Below are 25,413 nucleotides of genomic sequence, written 5' to 3' on the forward strand. Positions count from 1 at the left end.
GGTGGGTGTTGGCGTAGAAATGGTGGGTGTTGGTGTAGAAGTGGTTGGTGTTGGTGTAGAAATGGTGGGTGTTGGTGTAGAAATGGTGGGTGTTGGTGTAGAAGTGGTTGGTGTCGGTGTAGAAATGGTGGGTGTTGGTGTAGAAATGGTGGGTGTAGGTGTAGAAATGGTGGGTGTTGGTGTAGAAATGGTGGGTGTTGGTGTAGAAGTGGTTGGTGTCGGTGTAGAAATGGTGGGTGTTGGTGTAGAAATTGTGGGTGTTGGTGTAGAAGTGGTGGGTGTCAGTGTAGAAGTGGTGGGTGTAGGTGTAGAAGTGGTTGGTGTCGGTGTAGAAGTGGTGGGTGTAGGTGTAGAAGTGGTTGGTGTCGGTGTAGAAGTGGTGGGTGTTGGTGTAGAAACTGTGGGTGTTGGTGTAGAAGTGGTTGGTGTCGGTGTAGAAATGGTGGGTGTCGGTGTAGAAATGGTGGGTGTTGGCGTAGAAATGGTGGGTGTTGGTGTAGAAGTGGTTGGTGTCGGTGTAGAAATGGTGGGTGTCGGTGTAGAAATGGTGGGTGTTGGTGTAGAGGTGGTTGGTGTCGGTGTAGAAATGGTGGGTGTTGGTGTAGAAACGGTGGGTGTTGGTGTAGAAGTGGTGGGTGTCAGTGTAGAAATGGTGGATGTTGGTGTAGAAGTGGTGGGTGTAGGTGTTGAAGTGGTTGGTGTTGGTGTAGAAATGGTGGGTGTTGGTGTAGAAATGGTGGTTGTCGGTGTAGAAATGGTGGGTGTCGGTGTAGAAATGGTGGGTGTTGGTGTAGAAGTGGTGGGTGTCGGTGTAGAAATGGTGGGTGTTGGTGTAGAAGTGGTGGGTGTTGGTGTAGCAATGGTGGGTGTTGGTGTAGAAGTGGTGGGTGTCGGTGTAGAAATGGTGGGTGTTGGTGTAGAAGTGGTGGGTGTTGGTGTAGCAATGGTGGGTGTTGGTGTAGCAATGGTGGGTGTCGGTGTAGAAGTGGTGGGTGTCGGTGTAGAAATGGTGGGTGTTGGTGTAGAAATGGTGGGTGTTGGTGTAGAAGTGGTGGGTGTCAGTGTAGAAGTGGTGGGTGTAGGTGTAGAAGTGGTTGGTGTCGGTGTAGAAGTGGTGGGTGTCGGTGTAGAAGTGGTGGGTGTCGGTGTAGAAATGGTGGGTGTTGGTGTAGAAGTGGTGGGTGTCGTTGTAGAGGTGGGTGTCGATGTAGGAATTGTGGTCCCTGGGGAGGTCACTGTGGTGTTTGCTGTGGAAGTAACCCATGCAAAATTCAGGTCAGTGAACGTTTGGAGGAGGTTGTCTCTGCTGATGTGGTCCCTGGGATGCGTGTGGGAGTCCCATGGGTGCTCGTGGGAGTTCTGAGGGAGCTGGGGGGGGGGTTTAATGGGTGCTGCTCTAGGACCCAGGGGGCTCATGGGGGTTTTAGGGGTGCTGGTGGGGTCTCTGTGGCGATTTCTCTGCTCCCTGTTCTCCTGTTGCTATCCTGTTATCCTAGCCCTGTGGAGGCCGCGTCAATTGGCGCTGTGTGGACGCTGCCCCTTCCCACACCCTTCCCCTTTCCCTCCCCGCCAGCCTCACCCATGGCCATGTCCCCTTCCCTCCTGGCCTCTCCCCCACTTCTGTGTTTTTCTGACCCTTGTCCCGTTCCCATCCTCACGTCAATGGGACGGGTGGGGCAGAGGCCGCACAGGTGGATGTGGCCTTTGCTCTCCCAATTTTTGGTCTCTGCTGCCCAAGCTCATGGCCTCCGTTCTCCCAGTTCTGGCCTCCAGTGCCCCAGTCCTGACTTCAACTGCCCCGATTCTGGCCACCCGTGCCCCAAGTTTTGCCTCCACTGCCCCAGTTCTGGTCTCCGATGCCCCAGTTCTGGCCTCCACCGCCCCCAATTCGTCATCTACACTGGCCCTGATTAGTGGCCTCCTCTGCCACAGTTTTGGCCTCCGCTGGCCCTTGTCAGTGCCATCACCATGGGGTGGGGGTCTGTGCAGTGTCCCCATCCCTGTCCTTGTCCCCATCACCTTCCCCAATGTCCCTGTTCCCCTCCCCAGTGTCCCTTTTCCCATCCCAAATATCCCTGTCCCCATCCCCCCCAGGACAGAGCCACCTCGGGCCGTGGAGGCCGATTCCCCCCTCAGCCTCCCCAACACACCCCGAGGAGATGCCCCGGGGGGGCCACCCCCTTCCGCCCCCCACATCCGAGTTTCGGTGCCCCCTGCCCATGCTGCACTCACCCGCTGCAAGCCCGTGGAGGATGAGGAGGAAGAGGAGGAGGAAGGCGCGGGTGCCAGACCCCATCTTGATGCCCCCCAGTCCCGCGGTGCCGCCAGCAGCACCGCAGTGCGCAGCCATGCTCGGGGCAGGAGTGGCAGTGGGGAACTTTGCCCCTCTGTGGGGAGAGGCTGCTCATCCCCAGGGCGGGCGGTGTTTTGGGCGTGAGGCCGTGCCCAAACCAATCGTGGGCACCGTGACCGTGGGAACAAACATGACGTTCCCCTCCCCGTTATCGGGGATAACCATGACGACCCATGAGGTATATGGGGAAATCTGGGGGCAATTCCACATCCTCTTCGTCTCCCAACCCCATCGGTGATGTCTTCCCACCTCTGCTGCGCCCCATCCCCATCCCTGGTGTCCCCATCTCCATCTCACATATCCCCCTTCCCCAACGTCCCCCACCCCTGTTACCTTCCCATCAGGATTTGCTGGTGGCCAGGGAGCTGCCAGGACCTTTAGGGCTGGGGGGATTTGGGATGAATCTGACCCAAATTTGGGACCGGGAGCTGGGGATTTGTGGGTCATTTTGGCCCCTGGCACTGGTGGAGACCCCCCAGAAGGACCTAGATGGACCCCAGCGGCTGCAGCCCCGAGGGGGCTGTGGTTGGCCGGTTCCCACCCCAGCCCCAATGTCCCCCGTGAACAAGGCTGGCGTGGGGCCGGATGCAGAAGCAGAATTTTTATTGGGATTGCCCATTCCTAAGTGGGAAGACCAAGGGCTGGCTGGGAGTCCCATCACCCACTGCCAGGATATGCACACAGAGGTTTTCCTCCTTCTCACGGAGCAAATAAATAAATGCGCCCAGCTCCTGCCAAGCCCATTTCCAGTCACTGCTGGGCCGCTTCTGGCACCACCAGGATCCTACAGATTGCCTCCAGCCATGGCTGGGTGTTCAAAGAGCATTTCCAACCATGGTTGGGTCTTCCAAGAGCATTTCCAGACATGGTTGGGTCTCCCCAGTTGGGTCTCCCCTGGTTGAGTCCTGGCCGAGTCTTCCCAAATTGTTCCCAACCCCATCTACATCTTCCCAGGTTACTCCCATGGGCACCGCAGTGAGCAGGAGCCAACAATGACCTTGGAAGCAGCATCACTGAGAAGGTCCTGGAGGTCCTGGTGGGCAATGAGGTCAGGAGAAGCCAACGATGATATTGGAATCAGCGTCGTTGAGAAGGTCCTGGAAGTTCTGGTGGGCACCAAGGTGAGCAGGAGGCAACGTTGTCCTTGGAATCAGCGTCGTTGACAAGGTCCTGGAAGTTCCAGTTGGCACCAAGGTTGAGGAGGAGGCAATGTTGTCCTTGGAATGAGCGTCATTGAGAAGGTCCTGGAAGTGCTGGTGGGCAAGGAGGTGAGGAGGGGCCAGCGAAGACCTTGGAGGAGAATCCTTGAGAAGATTCTTGGCTCCCACATCCCCCTGCCCCACAGCGCTCTGCCCCACATCCCCCTCACCAAACCCCAGCTCCCAAATCCCCCACATCTCACAGTACCTGGGTCACAACTGGGGTCGCACTGAGGGTCTGGTGATCTGCATCTGGGGGTGGGGGTGGAAAGAAAGGAGAAGGGGATGGAGGTGCTGGAAATGCTTCGCGAAGCTCTCGTAGGCCTCCGAGAAGGGGTCCTGCAGCTCCTCCGTGTAGTTGAAGTTGGTGACGGTCACCACCAGCTCCACGTTGGCCACCACCTTCCCCTCGATGGCTGCGGGAGGCAGGAGGGAGGTGAGCGCGGGGGGAGGCCACGAGTGGGGGCAAGTCCGTGGGCTCGGGGGAGGCCGCACTTACGGATGTCGGTGTTGATGGAGTTGCTGGAGTACTCGCACTCGGGGCCGTAGAAGTCAGAGAGGCAGATGCACTTGATGCCATCGTAGGTGCCTCCATTCTGGCACACCACTGCGGGGAGAGCGGAGGTCAGGGGGGGCCTCAGGGGGCACCCAGGGGTGGGGGCGCTGTGAGGAAACCCCAGGGAGGACAGGGGCAGCGATGGAGGCCTGGGAGGAGGGAGGAGGGCGAGAGGAGGGAGGATGAGGAAGAGGTGGAGGCTGACCTGCAGGAACAGCGGTGGTGGTGGGGGTGGTGGTGGTAGTGGTGGTAGTTGGTGTGGTGGTGGTTGTGGTGGTGGTTGGTGTGGTGGTGGTGGTGGTGGTGGTTGATGTGGTGGTAGTTGGTGTAGTGGTGGTGGTTGTGGTGGTGGTGGTTGTGGTGGTGGTGGTGGTTGGGGTGGTGGTAATTGGTGTAGTGGTGGTGGTCAGGGTGGTGGTGGTGGTTGGTGTGGTGGTGGTCACTGGAGCTGTACTGGTGGTTACTGGCCCGGTGGTGGCTGAGGTAGGGAAAGAGGTTCCTGAACTGGTCAAGGTCTCTGGTGTGGGGGTGTCACCAGATGAGGTTTCTTCAGTGGTAGGGGAGAGGCCGGAGGCCATTTCCGTGAAGGACGTCGTGTCAGTGTAGGGAGACATTTCCGTGGAGACCAGTGGTATTTCGGTTGTGCTGGAGAAACTTCCTTCATCGTCCAGAAATATCGCAGTACTCCTCGCTATTGAGGAAAGAAATCTGGACTTAGTACCGTGGCTGCCGTCAGCACCTTCGGAGGCTTCATGGTGGCCGCCCCCTCCCACACCTTTCCCCTTTGCACCCTCCGGCCTCACCCGTAGCCTTCCCACCCCATCCCACCCCACCCTGTCCCATCCTTCGCTTTCACTTTCCCCTGACCCTTGTCCCGTTCCCATTCACACATCTATGGGACGGGTGGGGCCAAGGCTGCACGGGACGATGGCCTCCAGAGTCACGATTTTTGGCCTCTTCTGCCCAAGCTCATGGCCTCCGCTGCCCCAGTTCTGGCCTCCACCGCCCCCAGTTCAGCATCTACGCTGGCTCCGATTTGTGGCCGCCCCAATTGTGGCCTCCGCTGGCCCTCGTCAATGCCATCACCACGGGGCGGGGACCTGTGCAGTGTCCCCATCCCTGTCCTTGTCCCCGTCACGCTCCCCGATGTCCTTGTCCCCTTCCCCAATGTCCCCGTCCCCGTCCCTTTTGCCTTCAGATGGCAGTGGCGACCTGGTTCAGGAACAGCACGGCGACCAACCCCAAGCCGCTTGGGCCATCGGCTCACAGACACCAACGTGGTGGATGGCAAATGGCGTTTATTGTCGAGTCACACGGCGTTATATACCCGAGGCCCATAGCGTCACTTCAGCTTGCTTCCATCACAGACAACACGATACTGTCCGTCAAGGGACGGGCTCCACCTTTCCGTACAGCGCGACATCTTCCGACCGCCAGACCCTAACTACCCACATTTCCCCCCTCCCTATGCACAACCAAATTAGCTAAAATATAACAAGCTTAAGACGTAGACATCATAACTTAAATAAAAAACGTAAGGCACAATAACCAGGAGAAAACTAGGAGGTAACTGGTAACCCTGAGTAAAGACACTCTTAAAGTAGTTGTTGGTGTTCTACCAACATAATGTTAACTTTCTCTAACCAACTTTTAACAAACAACACAAGCTTATTTAGTATACAAGGTCCAAAGATAAGATCATACAAAGGCATCACAGCCCCCCACCCACGGAGGTCGCTTCGCTGTCGTCTGGGTTCTGCCAGTGTGGAACTCTCAGGCTTAGACAGGACGCTTGCTGACTTATTGTCTTCTCTTGTCACCGGGGTATACAGATTACGGGGGTGTCCGATGATCCGTTCCTGTGAACAGAAACTCAGTTTTCATTAGTTTTATTCTGAGTCACGGTCGGGTTACTGCACCGAACTGGCGCCAGCCAGCGCCCGATCCACCGTGATCTGGCAGATAGTAGGCGAGTTGATCATTCCTTGAGGCAGCATTTTCCACTGGAAGTTGGGGCGTTGGCTGTTTGGAGCTTCTCTGGCCGCATGAGTTGCCATAACTTCATGGGCCCACAGGCCTTGGGCTTGCGCCTGGGGGGTGATCACTGTTGGGTCCGTACCCATTAGCCACTGCAGGCTAGAGCCATATAGTGGGTGATCTGCCCCAGTAACTTGGGCCAGTTGTCTCATATAGTTGTCCTCCCGTTCTTGTTTAAAAGTGATCATCCCCCCCCCGTCAAAGATCAGTCGACAAGTTTGTTTTATATCAAACGGGAGCATATAATCTCCCCTGAAAATACCATCTATGAGGGCGGAGACCATTGCAGAATGAAGCCCTTTATCCGCAATGGCTTTAACAATCGCTTGTACATCCTTAGGGTTTATTGGTGAGTGAACCCTCTGCCCCCCGTCTGTCACCCAGACCGGGAATGCTAGCATGGCCGAAAGAGCCCAGTCGGCAAGGCGTTTGCCCCACCAGAGCGTTTTTTCAGATGGCCGTTCCGATCGGCCCTCTGCCCCTCTCTCGCGCTTCTACCTCCTCCCCGGTCGCCCCCACAGCCGTTCTCTTTCTCGCATTTCCACGTGTTAGTAAAACCTAGCACTTCATCCCCGTTCCCACCGGAGGCTTCTTCGTCCCACCCCATCTCGGCGTCCTGTAGCACCGCCGGCAGAATTCCCGTGCGGAGTTATGCCCAGGGACGGAATGACAGTGAGGAACTTTGCTCCTCTTCTGGGAAGAGTTACTTATCTCCAGGGTGGGTGGAGGATATGGGACGGGCGATACCCGGACCAATCATGGGCACCATGACCGTGGGAATAAACGTGACGGTCCCCTCCCCGTAACTGGGGACAACCACAACGGCCCCGTCCCCGGTATCGCTGCCCTGGGGGCATCACGGTGTCACGGGGAGGGGGTGTTTGTTCCTTTTTGGGGTGAATCTGACCCAAATTGGGGACAGGGGGCTAGGGTTGAGGGCTGGTGGATGGATTCCAGCCATCGCGGGGTCTTCCCAGGTCGTCTCCAACCATCCTTGGGTTCTCCAGGATTGATTCCAACCATCACTGGGAGGTCCAAGATCATTTCCAACCATCATTGGATCCTCTAATTTCGATTCCAAACATCCTTGGGTCTTCTAAGATCGATTCCTACCGACTGGGGCCTCCAAGACCACTTCCAATCATGATTGGGTTCTCCAAGATCAATTCCAACCATAGTTGGGTCCTCTAATTTTGATTCTAACCATTGTCGGGTCCCCCAAGATCAATTCCAACAATCGTTGGGCCTTCTAAGATCGATTCCTACCATTGTCAGGTCTTCTAATTTCGATTCCAACCATCAAAATGCCTCCCAAGATCAATTCCAAACATCTTTGGGTCTTCTAAGATTGATTCCTACCATCGTTGGGTCCTCCAAGACCACTTCCAATCATGACTTGGTTCTCCAAGATCAGTTCCAACCATCATCGGGTCTTCTCAGACCATTTTCAACCATGGGCAGGTCTTCCAAGACCGTTTTCAACCACCATTGTGTCATCCAAGGTTAATTCCAACCATCGCTGGGTCCCCTAAGATCAATTCAAACCATCTTCGGGTCCTCCCAGATTGATTCCAACCATCGTTGTGTCCCCTGGGATCGATTCCAACCACTGTTGGGTCCCCCAGGATCGTTTCCAACCACACTTGGGTCTTCTCAGACCATTTTCAACCATGGCTATGTCTTCACAGGTCAGTTCCAATGACTGTTGGGTCCTCCAAGTTCATTTCCAATGATCATTGGGTCCCCCAAGATCATTTCCAGCCATCACTGGGTCTTCTCAGACCATTTTTAACCATGTCAGGTTCTTCCAAGGTCGGTTCCAACCACAACTGAGTCCTCCAAGATCATTTCCAACCATCACCAGGACCCCCAAGATCGATTCCAACCATGGTTGGGTCATCCAAGACCAATTCCAACCATCATCGGGTCCTCCAAGATCGATTCCAACCACACTTGGGTCTTCTCAGACCATTTTCAACCATGGCCAGCTCTTCCTGGATCAATTATTGGGTCTTCCCAGGTCCCTTCCAGCTGCGGTCGAGTCCTCCCAGATACCACGGCCACCGGGTGAGGAAGAGGAGGAGCTGAAGCCTTCTTCACACAGCTCCAAGCAGCCTCTTGGTCTCCCTGGTTCTCCTGGAGGACTTCAACCACCCCAAAACCTGCTGGGAAGACCAAACGACGAGGCACAAAGTGTGCGGAAGGCTTCTTCAGGGCGTCAATGACCACGATCAGCATCTTGAGATGTTTCTCCAACACATGGGTGGTGGAGGAGCCGACGGGGAGAGGAAGGATGAGTTGGAGACCTCGGCTGCAGCGACCACTGGATGGCAGAGGCCTAATGGGGAGGAAGCCGGTCTCCAAACACCCCAATTCGCAGAAATTTGGGCTTCAGGGAGTCTCGGCCTGATAGATTTGGGTCTCAACCCCATAGATGTGGGGCTGGGAGGGGTTTGTGCCCCATGGATATGGGTCTAGGCCCCATGGACGTGGGTCTGGGGGGTCTCAACCCCATAGATTTGGGTCTGGGGGGTTTTGGCCCCATAAATTTCGGTCTGGGAGGGGTTTGTGCTCCATAGGTGTGGGTCTGGGGGGTCTCGACCCCATATATTTGGGTCTGGGGGGGTCTCAAACCCATAGACGTGGGTCTGGGAGGGGTTTGTGTCCCATGGGTGGGGGTCTAGGCCCCATGGACGTGGGTCTGAGGGGTCTCGGCCCCATAGATATGGGTTTGGGGGGGGTTGTGCCCAGTATCTGTGGGTCTGGGGGGGTCACAACCCCATAGATTTGGGTCTGGGGGGGGTTGTGCCCCATATCTGGGGGTCTGGGGGGGTCTCGGCCCCATAGATGCGGGCCCAGGCCCGCCCCGGCCTCTGTTCCGTTGCCATGGCGACAGCGCGGGCGCTGCCGTGGCAACAAGCCCCGCCCCTTAGCAACCGTTGCTACGGAGCCTTAGCCCCGCCCCCCTGCGGGCCCGTTGCCGGGGCAACGGCTTCGCCCCTCTCCCGGCCCCGCCCCGTTGCCATGGCAGCGGGCCCCGCCCCTCCCGGAAGCGGCGCATGCGCAGTGAGGCCGGGCCCGGCGCGGCGGCGGCGGCGGCGGCGGCGAACGGCGGCGGCGGCGGCGGCTGCCGAGCCCACCGGAACCGGAAGCGGGAGGAGGGACCGGAAGCGGAACCGAGCGGGGGGGGGACCGGAAGCGGCGCCATGGTGAGCGGCCCCGGGGCCGGGGCCTGAGGCGGCGGGAGGGGGGGGGGGGGGAGGGGCGGGCCCGGGGCATCGGGCGGGGGAGGAGGGGGGAGGTCACGTGGGCTGGGGGGAGGTCACGTGGAGAGGGGGTCACGTGGAGAGGGGGCACGGCCCCGCCCCCGCCCCACAGCCCCAAAACCCCCCAAAATGCCCCTAAATCCCCCAAAATGCCCCTAAACCCCCCAAAATGCCACAAAATGCCACAAAAAGCCCCAAAACTCCCCCGTAAACCCCAGAACCCCCGTCCCACACCCCAAATCCCCCCATATCCCCCCATCCCAGCCCCAAATCCCCCCCAAATCCCCCCACATCCCCCCACCCCAGCCCCATATCCCCCCAAATCCCCCCATATCCCCCCACCCCAGCCCCCTATCCCCCCAAATCCCCCCACATCCCCCCCTTTCCCCCCACCCCAGCCCCAAATCCCCCCAAATCCCCCCTTTTCCCCCCACCCCAGCCCCCTATCCCCCCCCTACCCCCACCCCCCACCCCATATCCTCCCCAAATCCCCCCATTCCAGCCCCATATCCCCCCAAATCCCTCTAAATCCCCCCAAATCCCCCCTTTTCCCCCCACCCCAGCCCCCTATCCCCCCCCTACCCCCACCCCCCACCCCATAACCCCCCCCGTACCCCCCCCCGCTAACCCCCCTGCCTCCCGCAGATGCGCTTCATGCTGCTGTTCAGCCGGCAGGGCAAGCTGCGCCTGCAGAAGTGGTTCCTGGCCACGGCCGAGCGCGACAAGCGGAAGCTGGTGCGCGAGCTGATGCAGCTGGTGCTGGCCCGCAAGCCCAAGATGTGCAGCTTCCTCGAGTGGCGCGACCTCAAGGTGGTCTACAAGAGGTGGGGGGGCGCGCGGGGGGCGCCCGGGGAGGCGACGGAGTCTGGGGGGGGTGGGTGGGGGGTGAGGGTGATGGTGCCCCAAGGTTTGGCCCCGTTGCGGACGGCCCCATTGGTTTGGATCCCTTGCGTCCGGCCCCAGAGCCTCCAGTCCTGTTGGTTTGGCCCCATAGCCTCCGACCCTATTAGCTTGGCCCCATAGCCTCCGGCCCCATTGACTTGGCCCCCATAGCCTCTGGCCCCATTGGCTTGGCCCCATAGCCTTTGACCCCATTGGCTTGTCCCCATAGCCTTTGACCCCATTGGCTTGGCCCCATCACCTCCAATCCCATTGGCTTGACCCCATAATCTCCGATCCCATTAGTTTGACCCCATAGCCTCCAGCCCCATTGGCTTGACCTCATAGCCTCCGATCCCATTGCCTTGGCCCCATTGACTTGGCCCCATAGCTTCCAGCCCCATTGGCTTGGCCCCATTGACTTGGCCCTATAGCCTCAAACCTCATTGGCTAGGCCCCATAGCATCTGACCCCATTGGCTTGGCCCCACTGCGTTCAGCCCCATTGGCTTGGCCCCATAACCTCCGACCCCATTGGCTTGGCCCCATCACCTCCAATCCCATTGGCTTGACCCCATCACCTCCGCTCCCATTAGTTTGGCCCCATAGCCTCCAGCCTCATTGTCTTGTCCCCATAGCCTTTGACCCCATTGGCTTGACCCCATAGCCTCCAACCCCATTGGCTTGGCCCCATAGTGTCCGGCCCCATTGGCTTGACCCCGTAGCCTCTGGCTCCATTGGTTGGGCCCCATTGATTGGGCCCCATAGCTTCTGGCCCCATTACATCTGGCCCCATTGGCTGTGCCCCATTGCCCCCGGCCCCATTGGCTTGGCCCCATCACCCTGCCAGAGTGCCCCCAGCCCCATTTCCCCCCCAGCCCCATTTGCCCCCAAATTCCCCTCCAACCCTATTTCCCCCATTTCCCCCATCTCCCCCACACCCCCCCCATTTCCCCCATACCCCCCCCATTTCCCCTATAACCCCATACCCCCCCAATTCCCCTATACCCCCCATTTCCCCTATATCCCTCCATACCACCCAATTCCCCAATATCCCCCAATTCCCCTATATCCCCTATTTCCTCTATATCCCTCCATGTCCCCCCATTTCCCCTATATCCCCCATTTCCCCTATACCCCCCATTTCCCCTATATCCCCCCACACCCTCCCCATTTCCCCTATATCCCCCTATATCCCCCATTTCCCCTATATCCCCCTATATCCCCCATTTCCCCTATATCCCCCTCTGTCCCCCATTTCCCCCCCCCATTTCCCCTATACCCCCCCCATTTCCCCTATACCCCCCATTTCCCCTATATCCCCCCACACCCTCCCCATTTCCCCTATATCCCCCTATATCCCCCATTTCCCCTATATCCCCCTCTGTCCCCCATTTCCCCCCCCCGTTTCCCCTATACCCCCCCCGTTTCCCCTATATCCCCCTCTATCCCCCTATACCCCCTCTATCCCCATTTCCCCTATATCCCCCTCTATCCCTGTTTCCCCTATATCCCCATATACCCCCCGCTTCCCCTATATCCCCCTCTATCCCCCTATATTCCCCTATACCCCCCGTTTCCCCTATACCCCCCTCTATCCCCGTTTCCCCTATACCCCCCCATTTCCCCTATATCCCCCTCTATCCCCCCATTTCCCCTCTATCCCCCTCTATCCCCGTTTCCCCTCTATCCCCATTTCCCCTATATCCCCCTATATCCCCCTATGTTTCCCCTCTATCCCCCTCTATCCCCATTTCCCCTATATCCCCCTCTATCCCCCTATATCCCCGTTTCCCCTATATCCCCCTATACCCCCCCAAATCCCCTATATCCCCCTATATCCCCCTATACCCCCCCAAATCCCCTATATCCCCCATTTCCTCTATACCCCCCGTTTCCCCTATACCCCCCTATATCCCCCTATGTTTCCCCTCTATCCCCCTCTATCCCCATTTCCCCTATATCCCCATTTCCCCTATATCCCCCTGTATCCCCCTGTATCCCCCTGTATCCCCCTGTATCCCCCTCTATCCCCCTATATCCCCCTATATCCCCATTTCCCCTATATCCCCCTATATCCCCCTATACCCCCCCAAATCCCCTATATCCCCCATTTCCTCTATACCCCCCGTTTACCCTATACCCCCCTATATCCCCCTATATTCCCCTCTATCCCCCTCTATCCCCGTTTCCCCTATACCCCCCTATACCCCCCTCTATCCCCGTTTCCCCCATTTCCCCTCTATCCCCATTTCCCTCCCCCAGGTACGCCAGCCTGTACTTCTGCTGCGCCATCGAGGGGCAGGACAACGAGCTGATCACGCTGGAGCTCATCCACCGCTACGTCGAGCTCCTCGACAAGTACTTCGGCAGCGTGAGTCCCCCAAAAAACCCCACACAGCCCTTCGGGGGGCTCCGAACCCCCCCCACGGGTCCGTTTGGGGGGCTCAGAAAACCCACAAAGCCATCCAGGGGCTCAGAAACCCCACAGAGACATTAGGGGGCTCAGAAACCCCACAGATCCTTTTTGGGATCAAGGGAACCCCACAAATCCATTAGGGGGCTCAGAAACCCCACAGATCCTTTTTGGGATCAAGGGAACCCCACAAATCCATTAGGGGGCTCAGAAACCCCACAGATCCTTTTTGGGATCAAGGGAACCCCACAAAGCCATTAGGGGGCTCAGAAACCCCACAAAGCCATTAGGGGGCTCAGAAACCCCACAGATCCTTTTTGGGATCAAGGGAACCCCACAAATCCATTAGGGGGCTCAGAAACCCCACAGATCCTTTTTGGGATCAAGGGAACCCCACAGATCCATTTTAAGGGGCTCAGGAACCCCACAGACCTGGTTTGGGATCTCAGGAACCCCCCAGAGCCATTTGAGGGGCTCAGGAGCCACCCCCGGATCCGTTTGGGGGGCTCAGAAACCCCACAGATCCTTTTTGGGATCAAGGGAACCCCACAAATCCGTTTTAGGGTGTTCCAGGAATCCACCAGACCCATTTCAGGGTGGGCTCAGGGAGCCCATAGACCCATTTTAGGGGGGTTCGAGGACCCTACAGAGCCATCTGGAAGGCTCAGAAACCCCACAGATCCTTTTTGGGATCAAGGGAACCCCACAGATCCATTTTAGAGGGCTCCAGGAAACCCCCAGACCCAATTCGGGGGGGCTCAGAAACCCCACAGACCTGGTTTGGGGGCTCAGGAACCCCCAAACCCAAATCAGGGGAGCTCAGGGACCTCATAGACTCATTTTGAGGGGGGTTTAGGGACCCCACAGACCCATCTGGGGGAGTCGAGGACCCTACAAAGCCATTTGGGGGGCTGAGAACCCCCCCCCAGATCCATTTAGGGGGTTCAGAAACCCCCCAGAGCCATTTGGGGGACTCAGAAACCCCAAAAACCCATCTAGGGGCTCAGGAACCCCACAGACCTCGTTTGGGGTCTCAGAAACCCCCAGCCCCTTTTTAGGGACCTCAGGAGTCCCCCCAACCCCATTTTTGTGCCCCCCAACCCCATTTTTGTGCCCCCAACCCCATTTTTGTGACCCCAACCCCATTTTTGTGCCCCCAACCCCCATTTTTGCGTCTCAGCCCCCCCCAACCCCATTTTAGGGACCTCAGGAGCCCCCCCAACCCCATTTTTGTGTCTCCCAACCCCATTTCTGTGCCCCCAACCCCCATTTTTGGCTCTCAGTCCCCCTCCCAGTCCCATTTTAGGGACCTCAGGAGAACCCCAACCCTATTTCTGTGCCCCCCAACCCCATTTCTGTTCCCCCCAGCCCCATTTTTGTGCCCCCAACCCCCATTTTTGGGTCTCACCCCCCTCAACCCCATTTTAGGGACCTCAGGAGAACCCCAACCCCACTTCTGTGCCCCCCAACTCCATTTCTGTTCCCCCCAACCCCATTTTAGGGACCTCAGGAGTCCCCCCAATCCCATTTCTGTGCCCCCAACCCCATTTCTGTGCCCCCCACCCCCTATTTTTGCCTCTCAGCCCCCCCCCAGCCCCATTTTAGTGCCCTCAGGAGTCCCCCTAACCCCATTTATCTGCCCCCAAACCCCATTTCCATGCCCCAACCCCCCCCAAACCCCCCTTTTTTTTGCCTCCCATCCCCCGTAGCGGGGTTTTGGGGTGCCCCCACCCCCCCGGTGACATCCGTGCCCCCCCCAGGTGTGTGAGCTGGACATCATCTTCAACTTCGAGAAGGCCTACTTCATCCTGGACGAGTTCGTCATGGGCGGCGAGGTGCAGGACACCTCCAAGAAGAGCGTCCTCAAGGCCATCGAGCAGGCCGACCTGCTGCAGGAGGTGCCCCCCGACCCCAAATCCCCCCCCCCGGGACCCCAAAAGGGACGAGGGGAAACCCCCGAACCGGCACAGGGCCCCCCAAGCTGATGGGACTCATAGGAAGCTCCAAAAGGGTTATGGGATCACTATAGGGTGATGAGAGCCGTAGAGACCCCAAAAGGGTTATGGGATCCCTATAGGGTGGATGGGAGCTGTAGGGACCCCAAAAGGGTTATAGGATCCTCATAGGGTGGTGGGATCCATAGGGACCCCAAAAATGGGTATGGGATGCCTATAGGGTGCTGGGATCTGTAGGGACCCCAGAAATGGGTATGGGATCCCTATAGGGTGATGGGATCTGTAGGGACCCCAAAAGAGCTATGGGATCTCCGTAGGGTGGTGGGATCCATAGGGACCCAAAAATGAGTATGGGATCCCTATAGGGTGATGGGAGCTGTAGGGACCCCAAAAGGGTTATGGGATCTCCATGGGGTGCTAGGACCCCAGAAGGACCCCAAAAGGGGCACGGGACCCCCATGGGGTGCTGGGGGCTGTGGGGAACCCCATGATGTCCCTATGGGGTGCTGGGACCCCATTGAGACCCCGTCGAGACCCCAATGACACCTCCAAGAAGAGCGTCCTCAAGGCCATCGAGCAGGCCAACCTGCTGCAGGAGGTGCCCCCCGACCCCAAATCCCCCCTCCGGGACCCTAAAAGGGACGCGGGGACACGCCCAAATCGGCACGGGGCTGATGGGACCCGTAGGGAACCCCAAAAGGGTTATAGGATCCTTATAGGGTGGTGGGATCCATAGGGACCCCAAAAGGGTTATGGGATCCCTATAGGGTGGATGGGAGCTGTAGGGACCCCAAAAGGGTTATGGGATCCCTATAGGGTGCTGGGATCTGTAGGGACCCCAAAAGGGTTATGGGATCCCTATAGGGTGATGGGATCTGTAGGGACCCCAAAAGGGCTATGGGATCTCCGTGGGGTGGTGGGATCCATAGGGACCCCAAAAATGAGTATGGGATCCCTATAGGGTGATGGGACCCCAAAAATTGGTACAGGATCTCTATGGGTTGATGGAATCCATAGGGACCCCAAAAATGGGTACAGGATCTCCATGGGGTGATGGGAGCTGTAGGAACCCCAAAAGGGTTATGGGATCTCCATGGGGTGCTGGGGTCCATAGGGACCCCAGAAATGGGTATGGGATCCCTATAGGGTGATGGGACCCCAAAAATGGGTATGGGATACTTATAGGGTGGTGGGATCTGTAGGGACCCGAAAATGGTTATGGGACCCCTATAGGGCGCTGGGAGCTGTGGGGACCCCAAAAGGGTTATGGGATCTCTGCGGGGTGGTGGGACCCCAAAAGGGGCACGGGACCCCCATGGGGTGATGGCACCCACAGGGAGCCATAGGGACCCCAAAAATGGGTACGGGACCCCATAGGGACCCCCCCAGGGTTTTGGGACCCCATAATGACCCCAAAAGGGGCACGGGACCCCTCCCAGTTTTGTGACCTCCCCTTGGTTTGTGCCCCCCCCCCTTGGTGTGTGACCTCCCCCCAGTGTTCCCCTCCTCCCCCCGGGTTTCTGACCCCCCCCTAAAAAATTTTGTGCTCCCCCTCCCCAAATTTAGCGCCCCCCCCTGTGTCTCTGCCCCCCCCCCCTTTTCTAACGCCCCCCCCCTTTTTGTGCCCCCCCCCCAGGAGGACGAGTCCCCCCGCAGCGTCCTGGAGGAGATGGGGCTGGCGTAGCCCCCCCCCCGCCCCCCAGGGGGGGCCCCCCCCAGGACCCCCAAACCAAGCCGGGAAGGGGGGGTGGGCGCCCCCCCCCCACTGTAAATACAGCCCCTCCCCCACGCGCGGGGGGCGGGGAGCCCCCCCCAGCCCCCTCCCCTCTCACGGGACCCCCCCGAAATGGAGGGGGGGGGAGGGGCGTTGGGGGGACCCCCCCCGGAATAAAAAACGTGCGGAGATGCGGTGTGTGGGGTAATTAGTGGGGGGGGGGTAATTAGTGTGGGGGGGTAATTAGCATGGAGGGGGGGTAAATAGCACCGGGAGGGGGCAGTTAGAATGGTTGGGGGGTAATTGGCATGATGGGAGGGGTAATTAACGTGGGAGAGGGGGTAATTAGCACCGGGGGGGGGTAATTGGGATGGGAGGGGGGGTAAATAGAATGGGAGGGGGGTAATTAGCATGGGAGGGGTAATTAGCATGAGGGTAATTAGCTTGGGATGGGGGTAATTAGCACTGGGGGCAATTAGCATGGGGGTAATTAGCATGGCAAGGGGGTAATTAACACGGGGGGGCAATTAGAACAAGGCAGTCAATTAGCAAAGGGGGGGAGTAATTAGCATGAGGGGGGGCATGAGGTTGGGAAGGGGACAATTAGCACGGAGGGGGGGTAATTAGCACCAGGGGGTAATGAGTCCGGGAGGGGGGGGGACAGTTAGCACCCGAGGGGGGGGTAATTAGCTGGGGTAATTAGTGGGGGGGCCCCAATAATGAGGGTAACTCGTACTAAAATAGTCGCTTTTATTCGTTAGCAAAAGTTGTGGGGGGGGCTATTTACACTGGGGGGGGTACTGGGAGAACTGGGAGGGGGAACTGGGGGGGTAGCTGGGAGCTGGAGGGAGGATACGGGAACTGGGGCAACTGGGAGAACTGGGAGGGGGGACTGGGGAAAAGGGGGGGGCATCAAGGACTGGGGATACTGGGAAATGGGGGGGGGTCTTGGACTGGGACGGGGGCTCTGGGACTGGGGGAACTGGGAGGGGGGGGGCTCATGGAGCACCTTGGGGGTATTTTGGGGTGGGGGTCACACATTTGGGGGTACCCTTAGTGGGTGGAGGGGGGGGCAACCATTATGGAGGGGGGGCGCCTACCCCCTTGAGCCCCCCCCCCGCCGATAACTCCTCAACCGCGGGGGCCGGAACAACGTGGGCGCGCCCCCGCCCCCGCCACCACCGCGGGGCCGGCTTTTGGGGGGGACGCCGTCATCGGTGACGTCATCGGCAACGTCATCGGCGACGTCGTCGTCGGGGGGGGCCAAGCCCAGCGCCCCCCCCGCCACCGCCATGGCCGCCGCCGCCTCCTCCTTGCGCTTCTGCTCCACGTCGCGGATGATGTCGACCACGTCGTCGGCCGGCAAGTGGAGGCGACTGGAGAGCTCGATCAGTTGGTCGATGGTGCCCGGGTCCAACGGCGCGTCCGGCGCCACCTCCTCATCATCCTCCTCCTCATCATCATCATCCTCATCTTCGCCTTCACCCCCCGGCCGCACCGCCTCCGCCAGCTCCTGGGCCAGCGGGGGGACGGCGGCGCGGTTGGGGGCGTCTTCGCGGTTGGGCGCGTTGGCGCGGTTGAAGACGGCGGCGCGGTTGGGGACGTTGGCACGGTTGGCGATGTCATCGCGGTTGAGTACGTTGGCACGGTTGGGGACGTTGGCGTGGAAGGGGACGCCATCGCGGTTGACGCCGTCGCGGTTGCGGACGTCATCGCGGCCGAAGACGTCATCGCGGTTGCGGACGTCGTCGCGGTTGACGTCGTCGCCGCGGTTGGGGATGTCGTCACGCATGGAGATGACGTCACCGCGCATCGGCATCCCGACACGCACGGAGGTGTCGCCACGCATGGGGACACCGCCGCGCGTCGGCGTCCGGCCGCGCCCGGGGACGTCGCCGCGCACGGAGATGTCGCCGCGCACGGAGATCTCGTTGGCCATGGCGACGTCGTTGGCCATTGGGATCTTCTTGCCCATGAAGATCCTGTTGCCCACCGGGATCTTCTTGCCCATGAAGACCTCGTTGGCCATGGGGATCTCGTTGGCCATCGGGATTTCGTTGTTCATGGGGATCTCGTTGGCCAGGGGGACTTCGTTGGCCATGGGGATCTCATTGGTCATGGGGATCTCGTTGCTCATGAGCACCTCGTTGGCCATGGGGACCTCGTTGGCCATGGGGATCTCATTGTCCATCGGGATCTCATTGTCCATGGGGATCTCATTGTCCATGAGGAACCCGTTGCCTACGGGGATCTCCTTGCCCATTGGGATCTCCTTACCCATGGGGATCTCTTTGCCCATGGGGATCATCTTGCCCATGGGGATCTCCCCGCCCATCGCGATCTTCTTCCCCATGGGGATCATCTTGCCCACGGGGACCTCTTCACCCATCGGGATCTTCTTCCCCATGGCGAACCCTTTACCCATCGGGGTCATCTTCCCCACGGAGATCGCCTTGCCCATCGGCATCGCCTTACCCACGGCGCTCGCCCTCCCCGCTCCCCTCCCCGCTTCTCCCCCGACCTCTCCCACCTCCCCCCTTTCTCCCTCCTCCTCCTCCTCCTCCTCCTCCTCCTCTTCCTCCTCCGACCTCTTGTCCTGGGCGGCCGCGGCGGGCCCGTGGAGGAGGTAGCGGAGCAGGAGGTCGGAGGCCAGGTCGGCCAAGCGCTCCTCTTCGGCGGCGGCTTTGCGGGCGGCCTGGGCCTGGCGCCGGCTCTCGGCCAGCTCCTGGTAGCGCCGCTCCAGCAGCCGCTGCTCCAGGCTCTGCTGCTGCCGCAGCTGCCGGGCGCTGGCCCAGCTTCGGCCTCCTCCTCCTCCTCCTCCTCCTCCTCCTCGCTCCCGGTCCCGCTTGGCCTCCGCTCGCAGCCTCCCCAGCTCCTCCAGCTCCTTCAGGACTTCGTCAGGCGGCGAGGAAGAGGAAGAGGAGGAAGAGGAGGAAGGGATTTGGGGAGGGGGGAAAAAGGGGCCGGGGAGGCGAGGGGAGGGGTGGGGGCGGCTTTGGGCCAGGAGGGTGATGGAGAGGAGGAGGGCGGCGCTGCGCAAGGGGCGGGCGGGGGGGGGCATGGTGCCTGGGGGGGGCAAAAAAATAGAGGGGGGGGGGTCAGGGGGCACGGGACCCCCGCCCCGGTCCCTTAATTCCCCTCCCTTCTCCCTTAATTCCTCCCCCCCCCCCCCGCTTCATCCCCCTCCTCCCTCCCTGTGCTGGGGCCAGGGGTCACAGGACACCTCCCCCCCCCCAAATGTGCCCCCCCCCACGTTTTATGGACCCCCCCCCATGTATTATGGACCCCCCACAATGGGTTATCCAAAGTGTCCCCCATGTCCCCAAATTGCCCCCCCCCAAAAAAACTCCCCCCGACCCCCCCATTGGATCCCCAAGTGCCAGGACCCCCCCCCCCATTGGGGTACCCCAAGTGTCCCCAAGGTGTTTCCCCCAAAATTCTCCCCCCCCCAAGTTGCCTCCCCCAAATCTCCCCCCCCCCGAATTCCCCCCCCCCCCAAAGGTACCCGGCAGGGTCCCCGCACTCCCCCCACACGTGCTGGCACCCATGGGTGCCCCCCCGCCCCCCCCGTGCCAGGACTCTCCCCCGCGTCTCACACGCAGCACGCACAATGCTCAGCACGTACAACATGCTACATGTACAGCAGCACATGCAATGTACATACAATGTACATGCATTCTACATACAATGCACATACAATGTGCATACAATGCACACAGCACATACAATGTACATACAATGCACACAGCACATGCAATCACATGCAACGTGCATGCAATGCACACACAATGCACGCAGCACATACAATGCAGCACTCACAACACGCAAGCACATACAACGTGTACAGGACATGCGTGTACAGCACATACATGGACACGCACGGCACATACATGGGCACACACGGCACATATATGGACACACACGGCACATATATGGACACACACGGCACATACGTGACTACAGCACGCCACGTATAACGCACAGCACACGCGTGCAATGCACACACAATGCACAGCACATGCTTACACACGCACAGGACATACATGTACACACACTGCACATCCATGAACACACACAGCACATACATGGACGTGCTCTTCATGCATGTACACTCAAGGCACATCCATGTACACGCAATATCCATGCATACACACACCCTGCACACACATGTACACACACAGCACATACATGTACAGACACTACATGCATGTACGCACCCAGCACATACATTTACACACCCAGCACATACATGTACACGCACTACACATACATGTACATGCATGTACATGCATATACACACACAGCACATGCATTTCCATGTACTGCATGCCTCTACATGCACTGCACATACATGTAACTGCAATGTACTCGCATATACATGCAATGTACATGCATGTACACGCACAGCACATACATGTACATGCAAAACATGCATATACACGCACCACACACACCTGTAACTGCACTGCACATACATGTACACGCACCGCACATACACGCACACGCCATACATGCATCCACACGCACCGCACACGCATGTACAGCCGATACACGCATCCACACACATCACACCCACGCACACGTCACACGCAGCCCACGCGTGCCGCAGGGCCGGGACACGCCGCCCACCCCCGGTTAGGGCTGGTGGGTGGAGGGGGGGGACACCCGCAGCCGCCCCCTCCCCGTTTTAACCCCATGGGGGGGGCATTTACCGGTTCCCGGGGGGGTCGCTACGGTCCCGGGGCGCCCCCCGCTCCCTCCCCGGGCCGGGGGCGGCGGCTCCCGGGGGTGCCCGGGGGTGGGTCCCGGGGGTCGATGCCGGTGCCCGGTCTCAGGGGCGGATCCCGGTCCCGGTTGAGGATCCCGGTGCCGGTGGCGGGTCCCGGTCCCGGTGCCCGGTGCCCAGGGGCGGATCCAGGTCCCGGTGCCCGGTGCCCGGTGGCGGATCCCGGTGCCGGTGCCCAGTAGTGGATGCCGGTCCCGGTGCCCGGTTGCGGATCCCGGTCCCGGTTGCAGAGCCCGGTCCCGGTGTCCGGTCCCGGTTCCCGGTGGTTGATCCCGGTTGCGGATCCCGGTGCCCGGTCCCGGTTCCCAGTCGCGGGTCCCGGTGCCCGGTCCCGGTGGCTGCTCCCGGTGCCGGTGCCCGGTTGCGGATCCCGGTCCCGGTCCCGGTGCCTGCTCCCGGTGCCGGTCCCGGTGTCGGATCCCGGTGCCCGGTCCCGGTGCCCGGTCCCGATCCCGGTCCCGGTGCCGGCTCCTCCCGTTCAGGACCGCGGACAGCGGCGCCGCCGCCTTTATACCCGCGCCCGGCCCCACGTGACCTCCATTGACGTCAGAGCCCATTCATAAAATCCGGCCGGGGCTGGGAAGGGGGGGGCGCGCGGTGCGCATGCGCAGCTTCCCCCCACCCCCCCCCCCCCGGGAACGGCGGCGGCATGAATGGGCGCGGGATGAATGGGGCGGGGGGGGCGGGAGAGGGAGGGGGAGGAACGGAGGGACCTACACACGGCCCTATACACACGGCCCTATATAAACAGCCCTGCACACGGCCCTATATGTACCCGGCCCTATATAAACAGCCCTACTGACGGCCCTATATACACACGGCCCTATATAAATAGCCCTACGCACGGCCCTATATAAAGACCCCTATACGCGGCCCTATATAAATACCCCTACACATGGCCCTATATACAGACCCCTATACACGGCCCTATATAAATACCCCTACACGTGGCCCTATATATACACGGCCCTAAACACACGGCCCTATGTAAATAGCCCTACACACGGCCCTATATAAATACCCCTACACATGGCCCTATATATATACGGCCCTACATATGCACGGCCCTATATATACACCCCCTACACGCAGCCCTATATACAGACCCCTATATACAGCCCTATATGCATGCCCCTATACGCACACACCCCCTATACACACCCAATCCCCTATACAAAAACACCGCATACGACCACCCTATACGTCCCCCCTCCCCTATACATACAGCCACGCCCCTATACACAAACCTACACCCCTATAGATGCCCACACCCCTATAGACAACCCCATAGGCACCCACCCCCTATAGATACCCACCCCCTATAGACACCCACAACCTATAGACACCCATCCCCTATAGACAGCCACCCCCTATACACACCCACCCCCTATACACCCCTATAGACGCCCCTATAGACGCCGGGCTCGCACAAGGGCACACTCACCTCTTGCAAGGACACGGCACTCACGCCACGTCCATAGGTGCCCCTATAGGGGTGAGGGGGGCGTATAGGGCGTGAGGGGGTATAGAGGGTGGGGGGGAGTTCTCTGTATATAGGGGAGGGTGTGTATATGGAGGGGATGTGTATAGGGGGGCATATATAGAGGTGCCTGTGTATAGAGGCGGGTACATATATGGGGGAGGGTGTATGGGATATATATAGGGGGTGTATATAGGGAGGTTGTATATAGGGGATGTGTGTATATAGGGGATGTGTATATAGGGGTGTGTAATAGGGGTTTTTTTGTCCATATAGGGGTTGTGTGTATGGGGGTGGCTGGGTAGGTGCCTATACGTACCGGTGTGTACGCGGGGGGGGGGGGGGGGGGGGGGATTCCTATGCGCCTATAGGTACCTATAGATGCCCATGTGCCCAAGGGGGTTCCCTGGGTGCCTATAGATACCCGTGTGCCCACGGGGGGGGGGGGGGGTCTTTGGGTACCTATAGGTACCCCTGAAGCCATGGGGTGGGGTTTCCCTGGGTGCCTATAGGTGCCTATAGGTGCCTATAGGTGCCTATAGGTGCCTATAGGTGCCCGTGTGCCCACGGGGGGGGGGGTCTCTGGGTGCCTATAGGTGCCTATAGGTGCCTGTGTGTACAACGGGGGGGTCCCTAGGTGCAAATAGGTGCCTATAGGTGCCCGTGTGCCCATGGGGGGGGGGTCTCTGGGTGCCTATAGGTGCCTGGGTGTACAAAGGGGGGGTCCCTAGGTGCCTATAGGTGCCTATAGGTGCCCCTGTGCCCACGGGGGGGGGGTCTCTGCACCCCTATACGTGCCGGTGTGCACGTGGGGGGGCTCGGGGGGGGCCGTGCCCGCTCGCCGGTGACTCACCAATGCAGCTGCTTCTATAGGGGCGGGGGGGTATGGGGGTGGGGGCGGAGCCACCGAGCCCCCCCCCTCCTCCCCCCCCCCCCCCCCCCCCGCACCGACCCCCCCCCAGTGTATAGGGGGCGGGGGGGGGGGGGATGAGTCACCGGGACCGCAGCCGCTTCCTGCGTGGCCCCCACGGCGCTGCGGGGACGTATGGAGGGGGGGGGGGGGGATGTATAGGGCGGGGGGGGGATGTATAGGGTGGGGGGGCAGATGTATAGGGCGGGGGGATGTATAGGGTCTGGGGGGGTTGTATAGGGTCTGGGGGTGATGTATAGTGTCGGGGGTAGATGTATAGGGCGGGGGGGGGGGTATATGTTGGGAGGGAGATGTATAGGGTCGGGGAGGATGTATAGGGCCAGGGGGGTGTGTATAGGGCGGGGGGGGGGGTATAGGGTCGGGATGGGAGGGATATAGGGATTGAGGGGGGAGATATATAGGGGTTGGGAGGGGGAATAGAGGGGTTGGGGGTGTTTAGGGTTTGGGGGGGTGTATAGGGGCTGGGGGGTGTATAGGGGCTGGAGGGGGTATATAGGGGTTAGGGGGTGCATAAGGTCTAGGTGGTATATAGGGGCAGAAGGGAGAGATATGGGGTCTGGGGGGTGTATAGGGACTGGGGGGGATATATAGGGACTGGGGGGCATATATAGGGGCTGGGGGGTGTATAGGGACAGGGGGTGTATAGGGGCTGGGGGAGATATGTAGGGATTGGGGGGTATATAGGGTCTGGGGGGGTATATAGGGATTGGGGAGTGTATAGGGTCGATGGCAAGGGGGTATATCAGCATGGGGGGGTATAGGGACTTGGGGGGAATATATAGGGGTTGGGGGGTTGTATAGGGTCAGGGGTTATATAGCGACGGAGGAGGGTATAGGGCCAGGGGATCTATAGGGCTGGGAGGTATGTATAGGGCTGAAGGGGGGGGGGGGCAAGGGGGACATATAGGGACAAGGGGTCCACTGGGGGGGTATATAGGGCCAGGAGGGACGTATAGGGGCAAGGAGGGTGTGGGGCTGACATATAGGTACAAGGGGGTCAGGGGGGGAATCTATAGGGGGCAGGGACGTTGAGGAGGGTGTCCAGGGGTTGTATAGGGGATATATAGGGCCCAGGGGAATGTATAGGGGCAAGGATAGGGATACGGGGGGCTGAACAGGGGCAAGGGGGGTGTATGGGGGATGTATAGGGGCGGGGGGCTGTATGGGGCCATATGGAGGCTCTGTAGGACCAAGGGGACTTTAGGGGGGCTTTAAGGGATGTATAGGGACCAGGGGGGATGTATAGGGATGGGGGGGGGGGCTCTATAGGGGACTGTACAGAGCCAAGGGCACCTTAAGGAGGCCGGGGGGGGCTATATAGGGGGTGGGGAGGGGGCTGTATAGGGACAGGAGGGGGGGTATGGGGGAAGTATAGGGCTGGGGGGGGCTGGAGAGGGGCTCTATAGGGACTGAGGGGGATCCATAGGGGCGGGGGGGACTATATAGGGTAAAAGGGGGGGGTCTATAAGGACCGGGGAGGTTCTATAGGGGCTGAGTGGGGCTCTATAGGGACTGGGGGGGGGCTCTATAGGGTACAAGGGGGCTCTATAGGGACCGAGGGGGGGGCTCTATAGGGGCTGGGGAGGCTCTAAAAGGACCGGGGGGGGCTCTATAAGGACTGGGGGGGGGGCTGTATAGGGGCCGGGGGGGGCTCTATAAGGACTGGGGGGGGCTCTATAAGGACCGGGGGGGCTCCATAGGGTACAAGGGGGCTCTATAGGGACCGGGGGGGTTTCCATAGGGGCCGGGGGGGGGGGGGGGTTGCTCCATAGGGGCTGTGCGTGCCCCCCCCCCCCCCGCCCCCCCCCCCTCCCGCGGATGATTCACCCTGCGGCAGCGGCG

General features: G+C 59.8%; 2 protein-coding genes and 1 long non-coding RNA gene across 3 annotated transcripts; 1 reads left to right on the plus strand and 2 right to left on the minus strand.

Annotated features, from left to right (window-relative positions):
• Positions 1 to 1,208: 1,208 nt before the first annotated feature.
• LOC311428946 lies at positions 1,209 to 2,370 on the minus strand. Its single transcript, XR_014687964.1, has 2 exons — positions 2,233 to 2,370; positions 1,209 to 1,247 (listed from the first exon to the last, which is right to left on the minus strand). It is a non-coding gene; the product is annotated as an uncharacterized lncRNA (long non-coding RNA).
• A 6,819-nt stretch (positions 2,371 to 9,189) lies between these two features.
• On the plus strand, positions 9,190 to 16,565 carry LOC311428943 (AP-1 complex subunit sigma-1A-like). Its single transcript, XM_084540146.1, has 5 exons — positions 9,190 to 9,354; positions 10,057 to 10,235; positions 12,555 to 12,663; positions 14,466 to 14,603; positions 16,297 to 16,565. The coding sequence occupies exons 1-5, from the start codon at positions 9,205 to 9,207 to the stop codon at positions 16,342 to 16,344; spliced, it is 624 nt and encodes a 207-aa protein (XP_084396272.1). The 5' UTR covers positions 9,190 to 9,204; the 3' UTR covers positions 16,345 to 16,565.
• Positions 16,566 to 17,415: 850 nt separating this feature from the next.
• Positions 17,416 to 21,717, minus strand: LOC311428947 (uncharacterized protein; the record flags this gene model as incomplete). The annotated part of the gene is made up of 2 exons (XM_084540149.1): positions 17,416 to 19,440; positions 21,087 to 21,717. The coding sequence occupies 2 exons, from the start codon at positions 21,715 to 21,717 to the stop codon at positions 17,471 to 17,473; spliced, it is 2,601 nt and encodes an 866-aa protein (XP_084396275.1). The 3' UTR covers positions 17,416 to 17,470.
• Between the last annotated feature and the right edge of the window lie 3,696 nt (positions 21,718 to 25,413).

Source organism: Aythya ferina, assembly GCF_964211825.1.
Source record: "Aythya ferina genome assembly, contig: HAP1_SCAFFOLD_206, whole genome shotgun sequence".
NCBI lineage: Eukaryota > Metazoa > Chordata > Aves > Anseriformes > Anatidae > Aythya > Aythya ferina.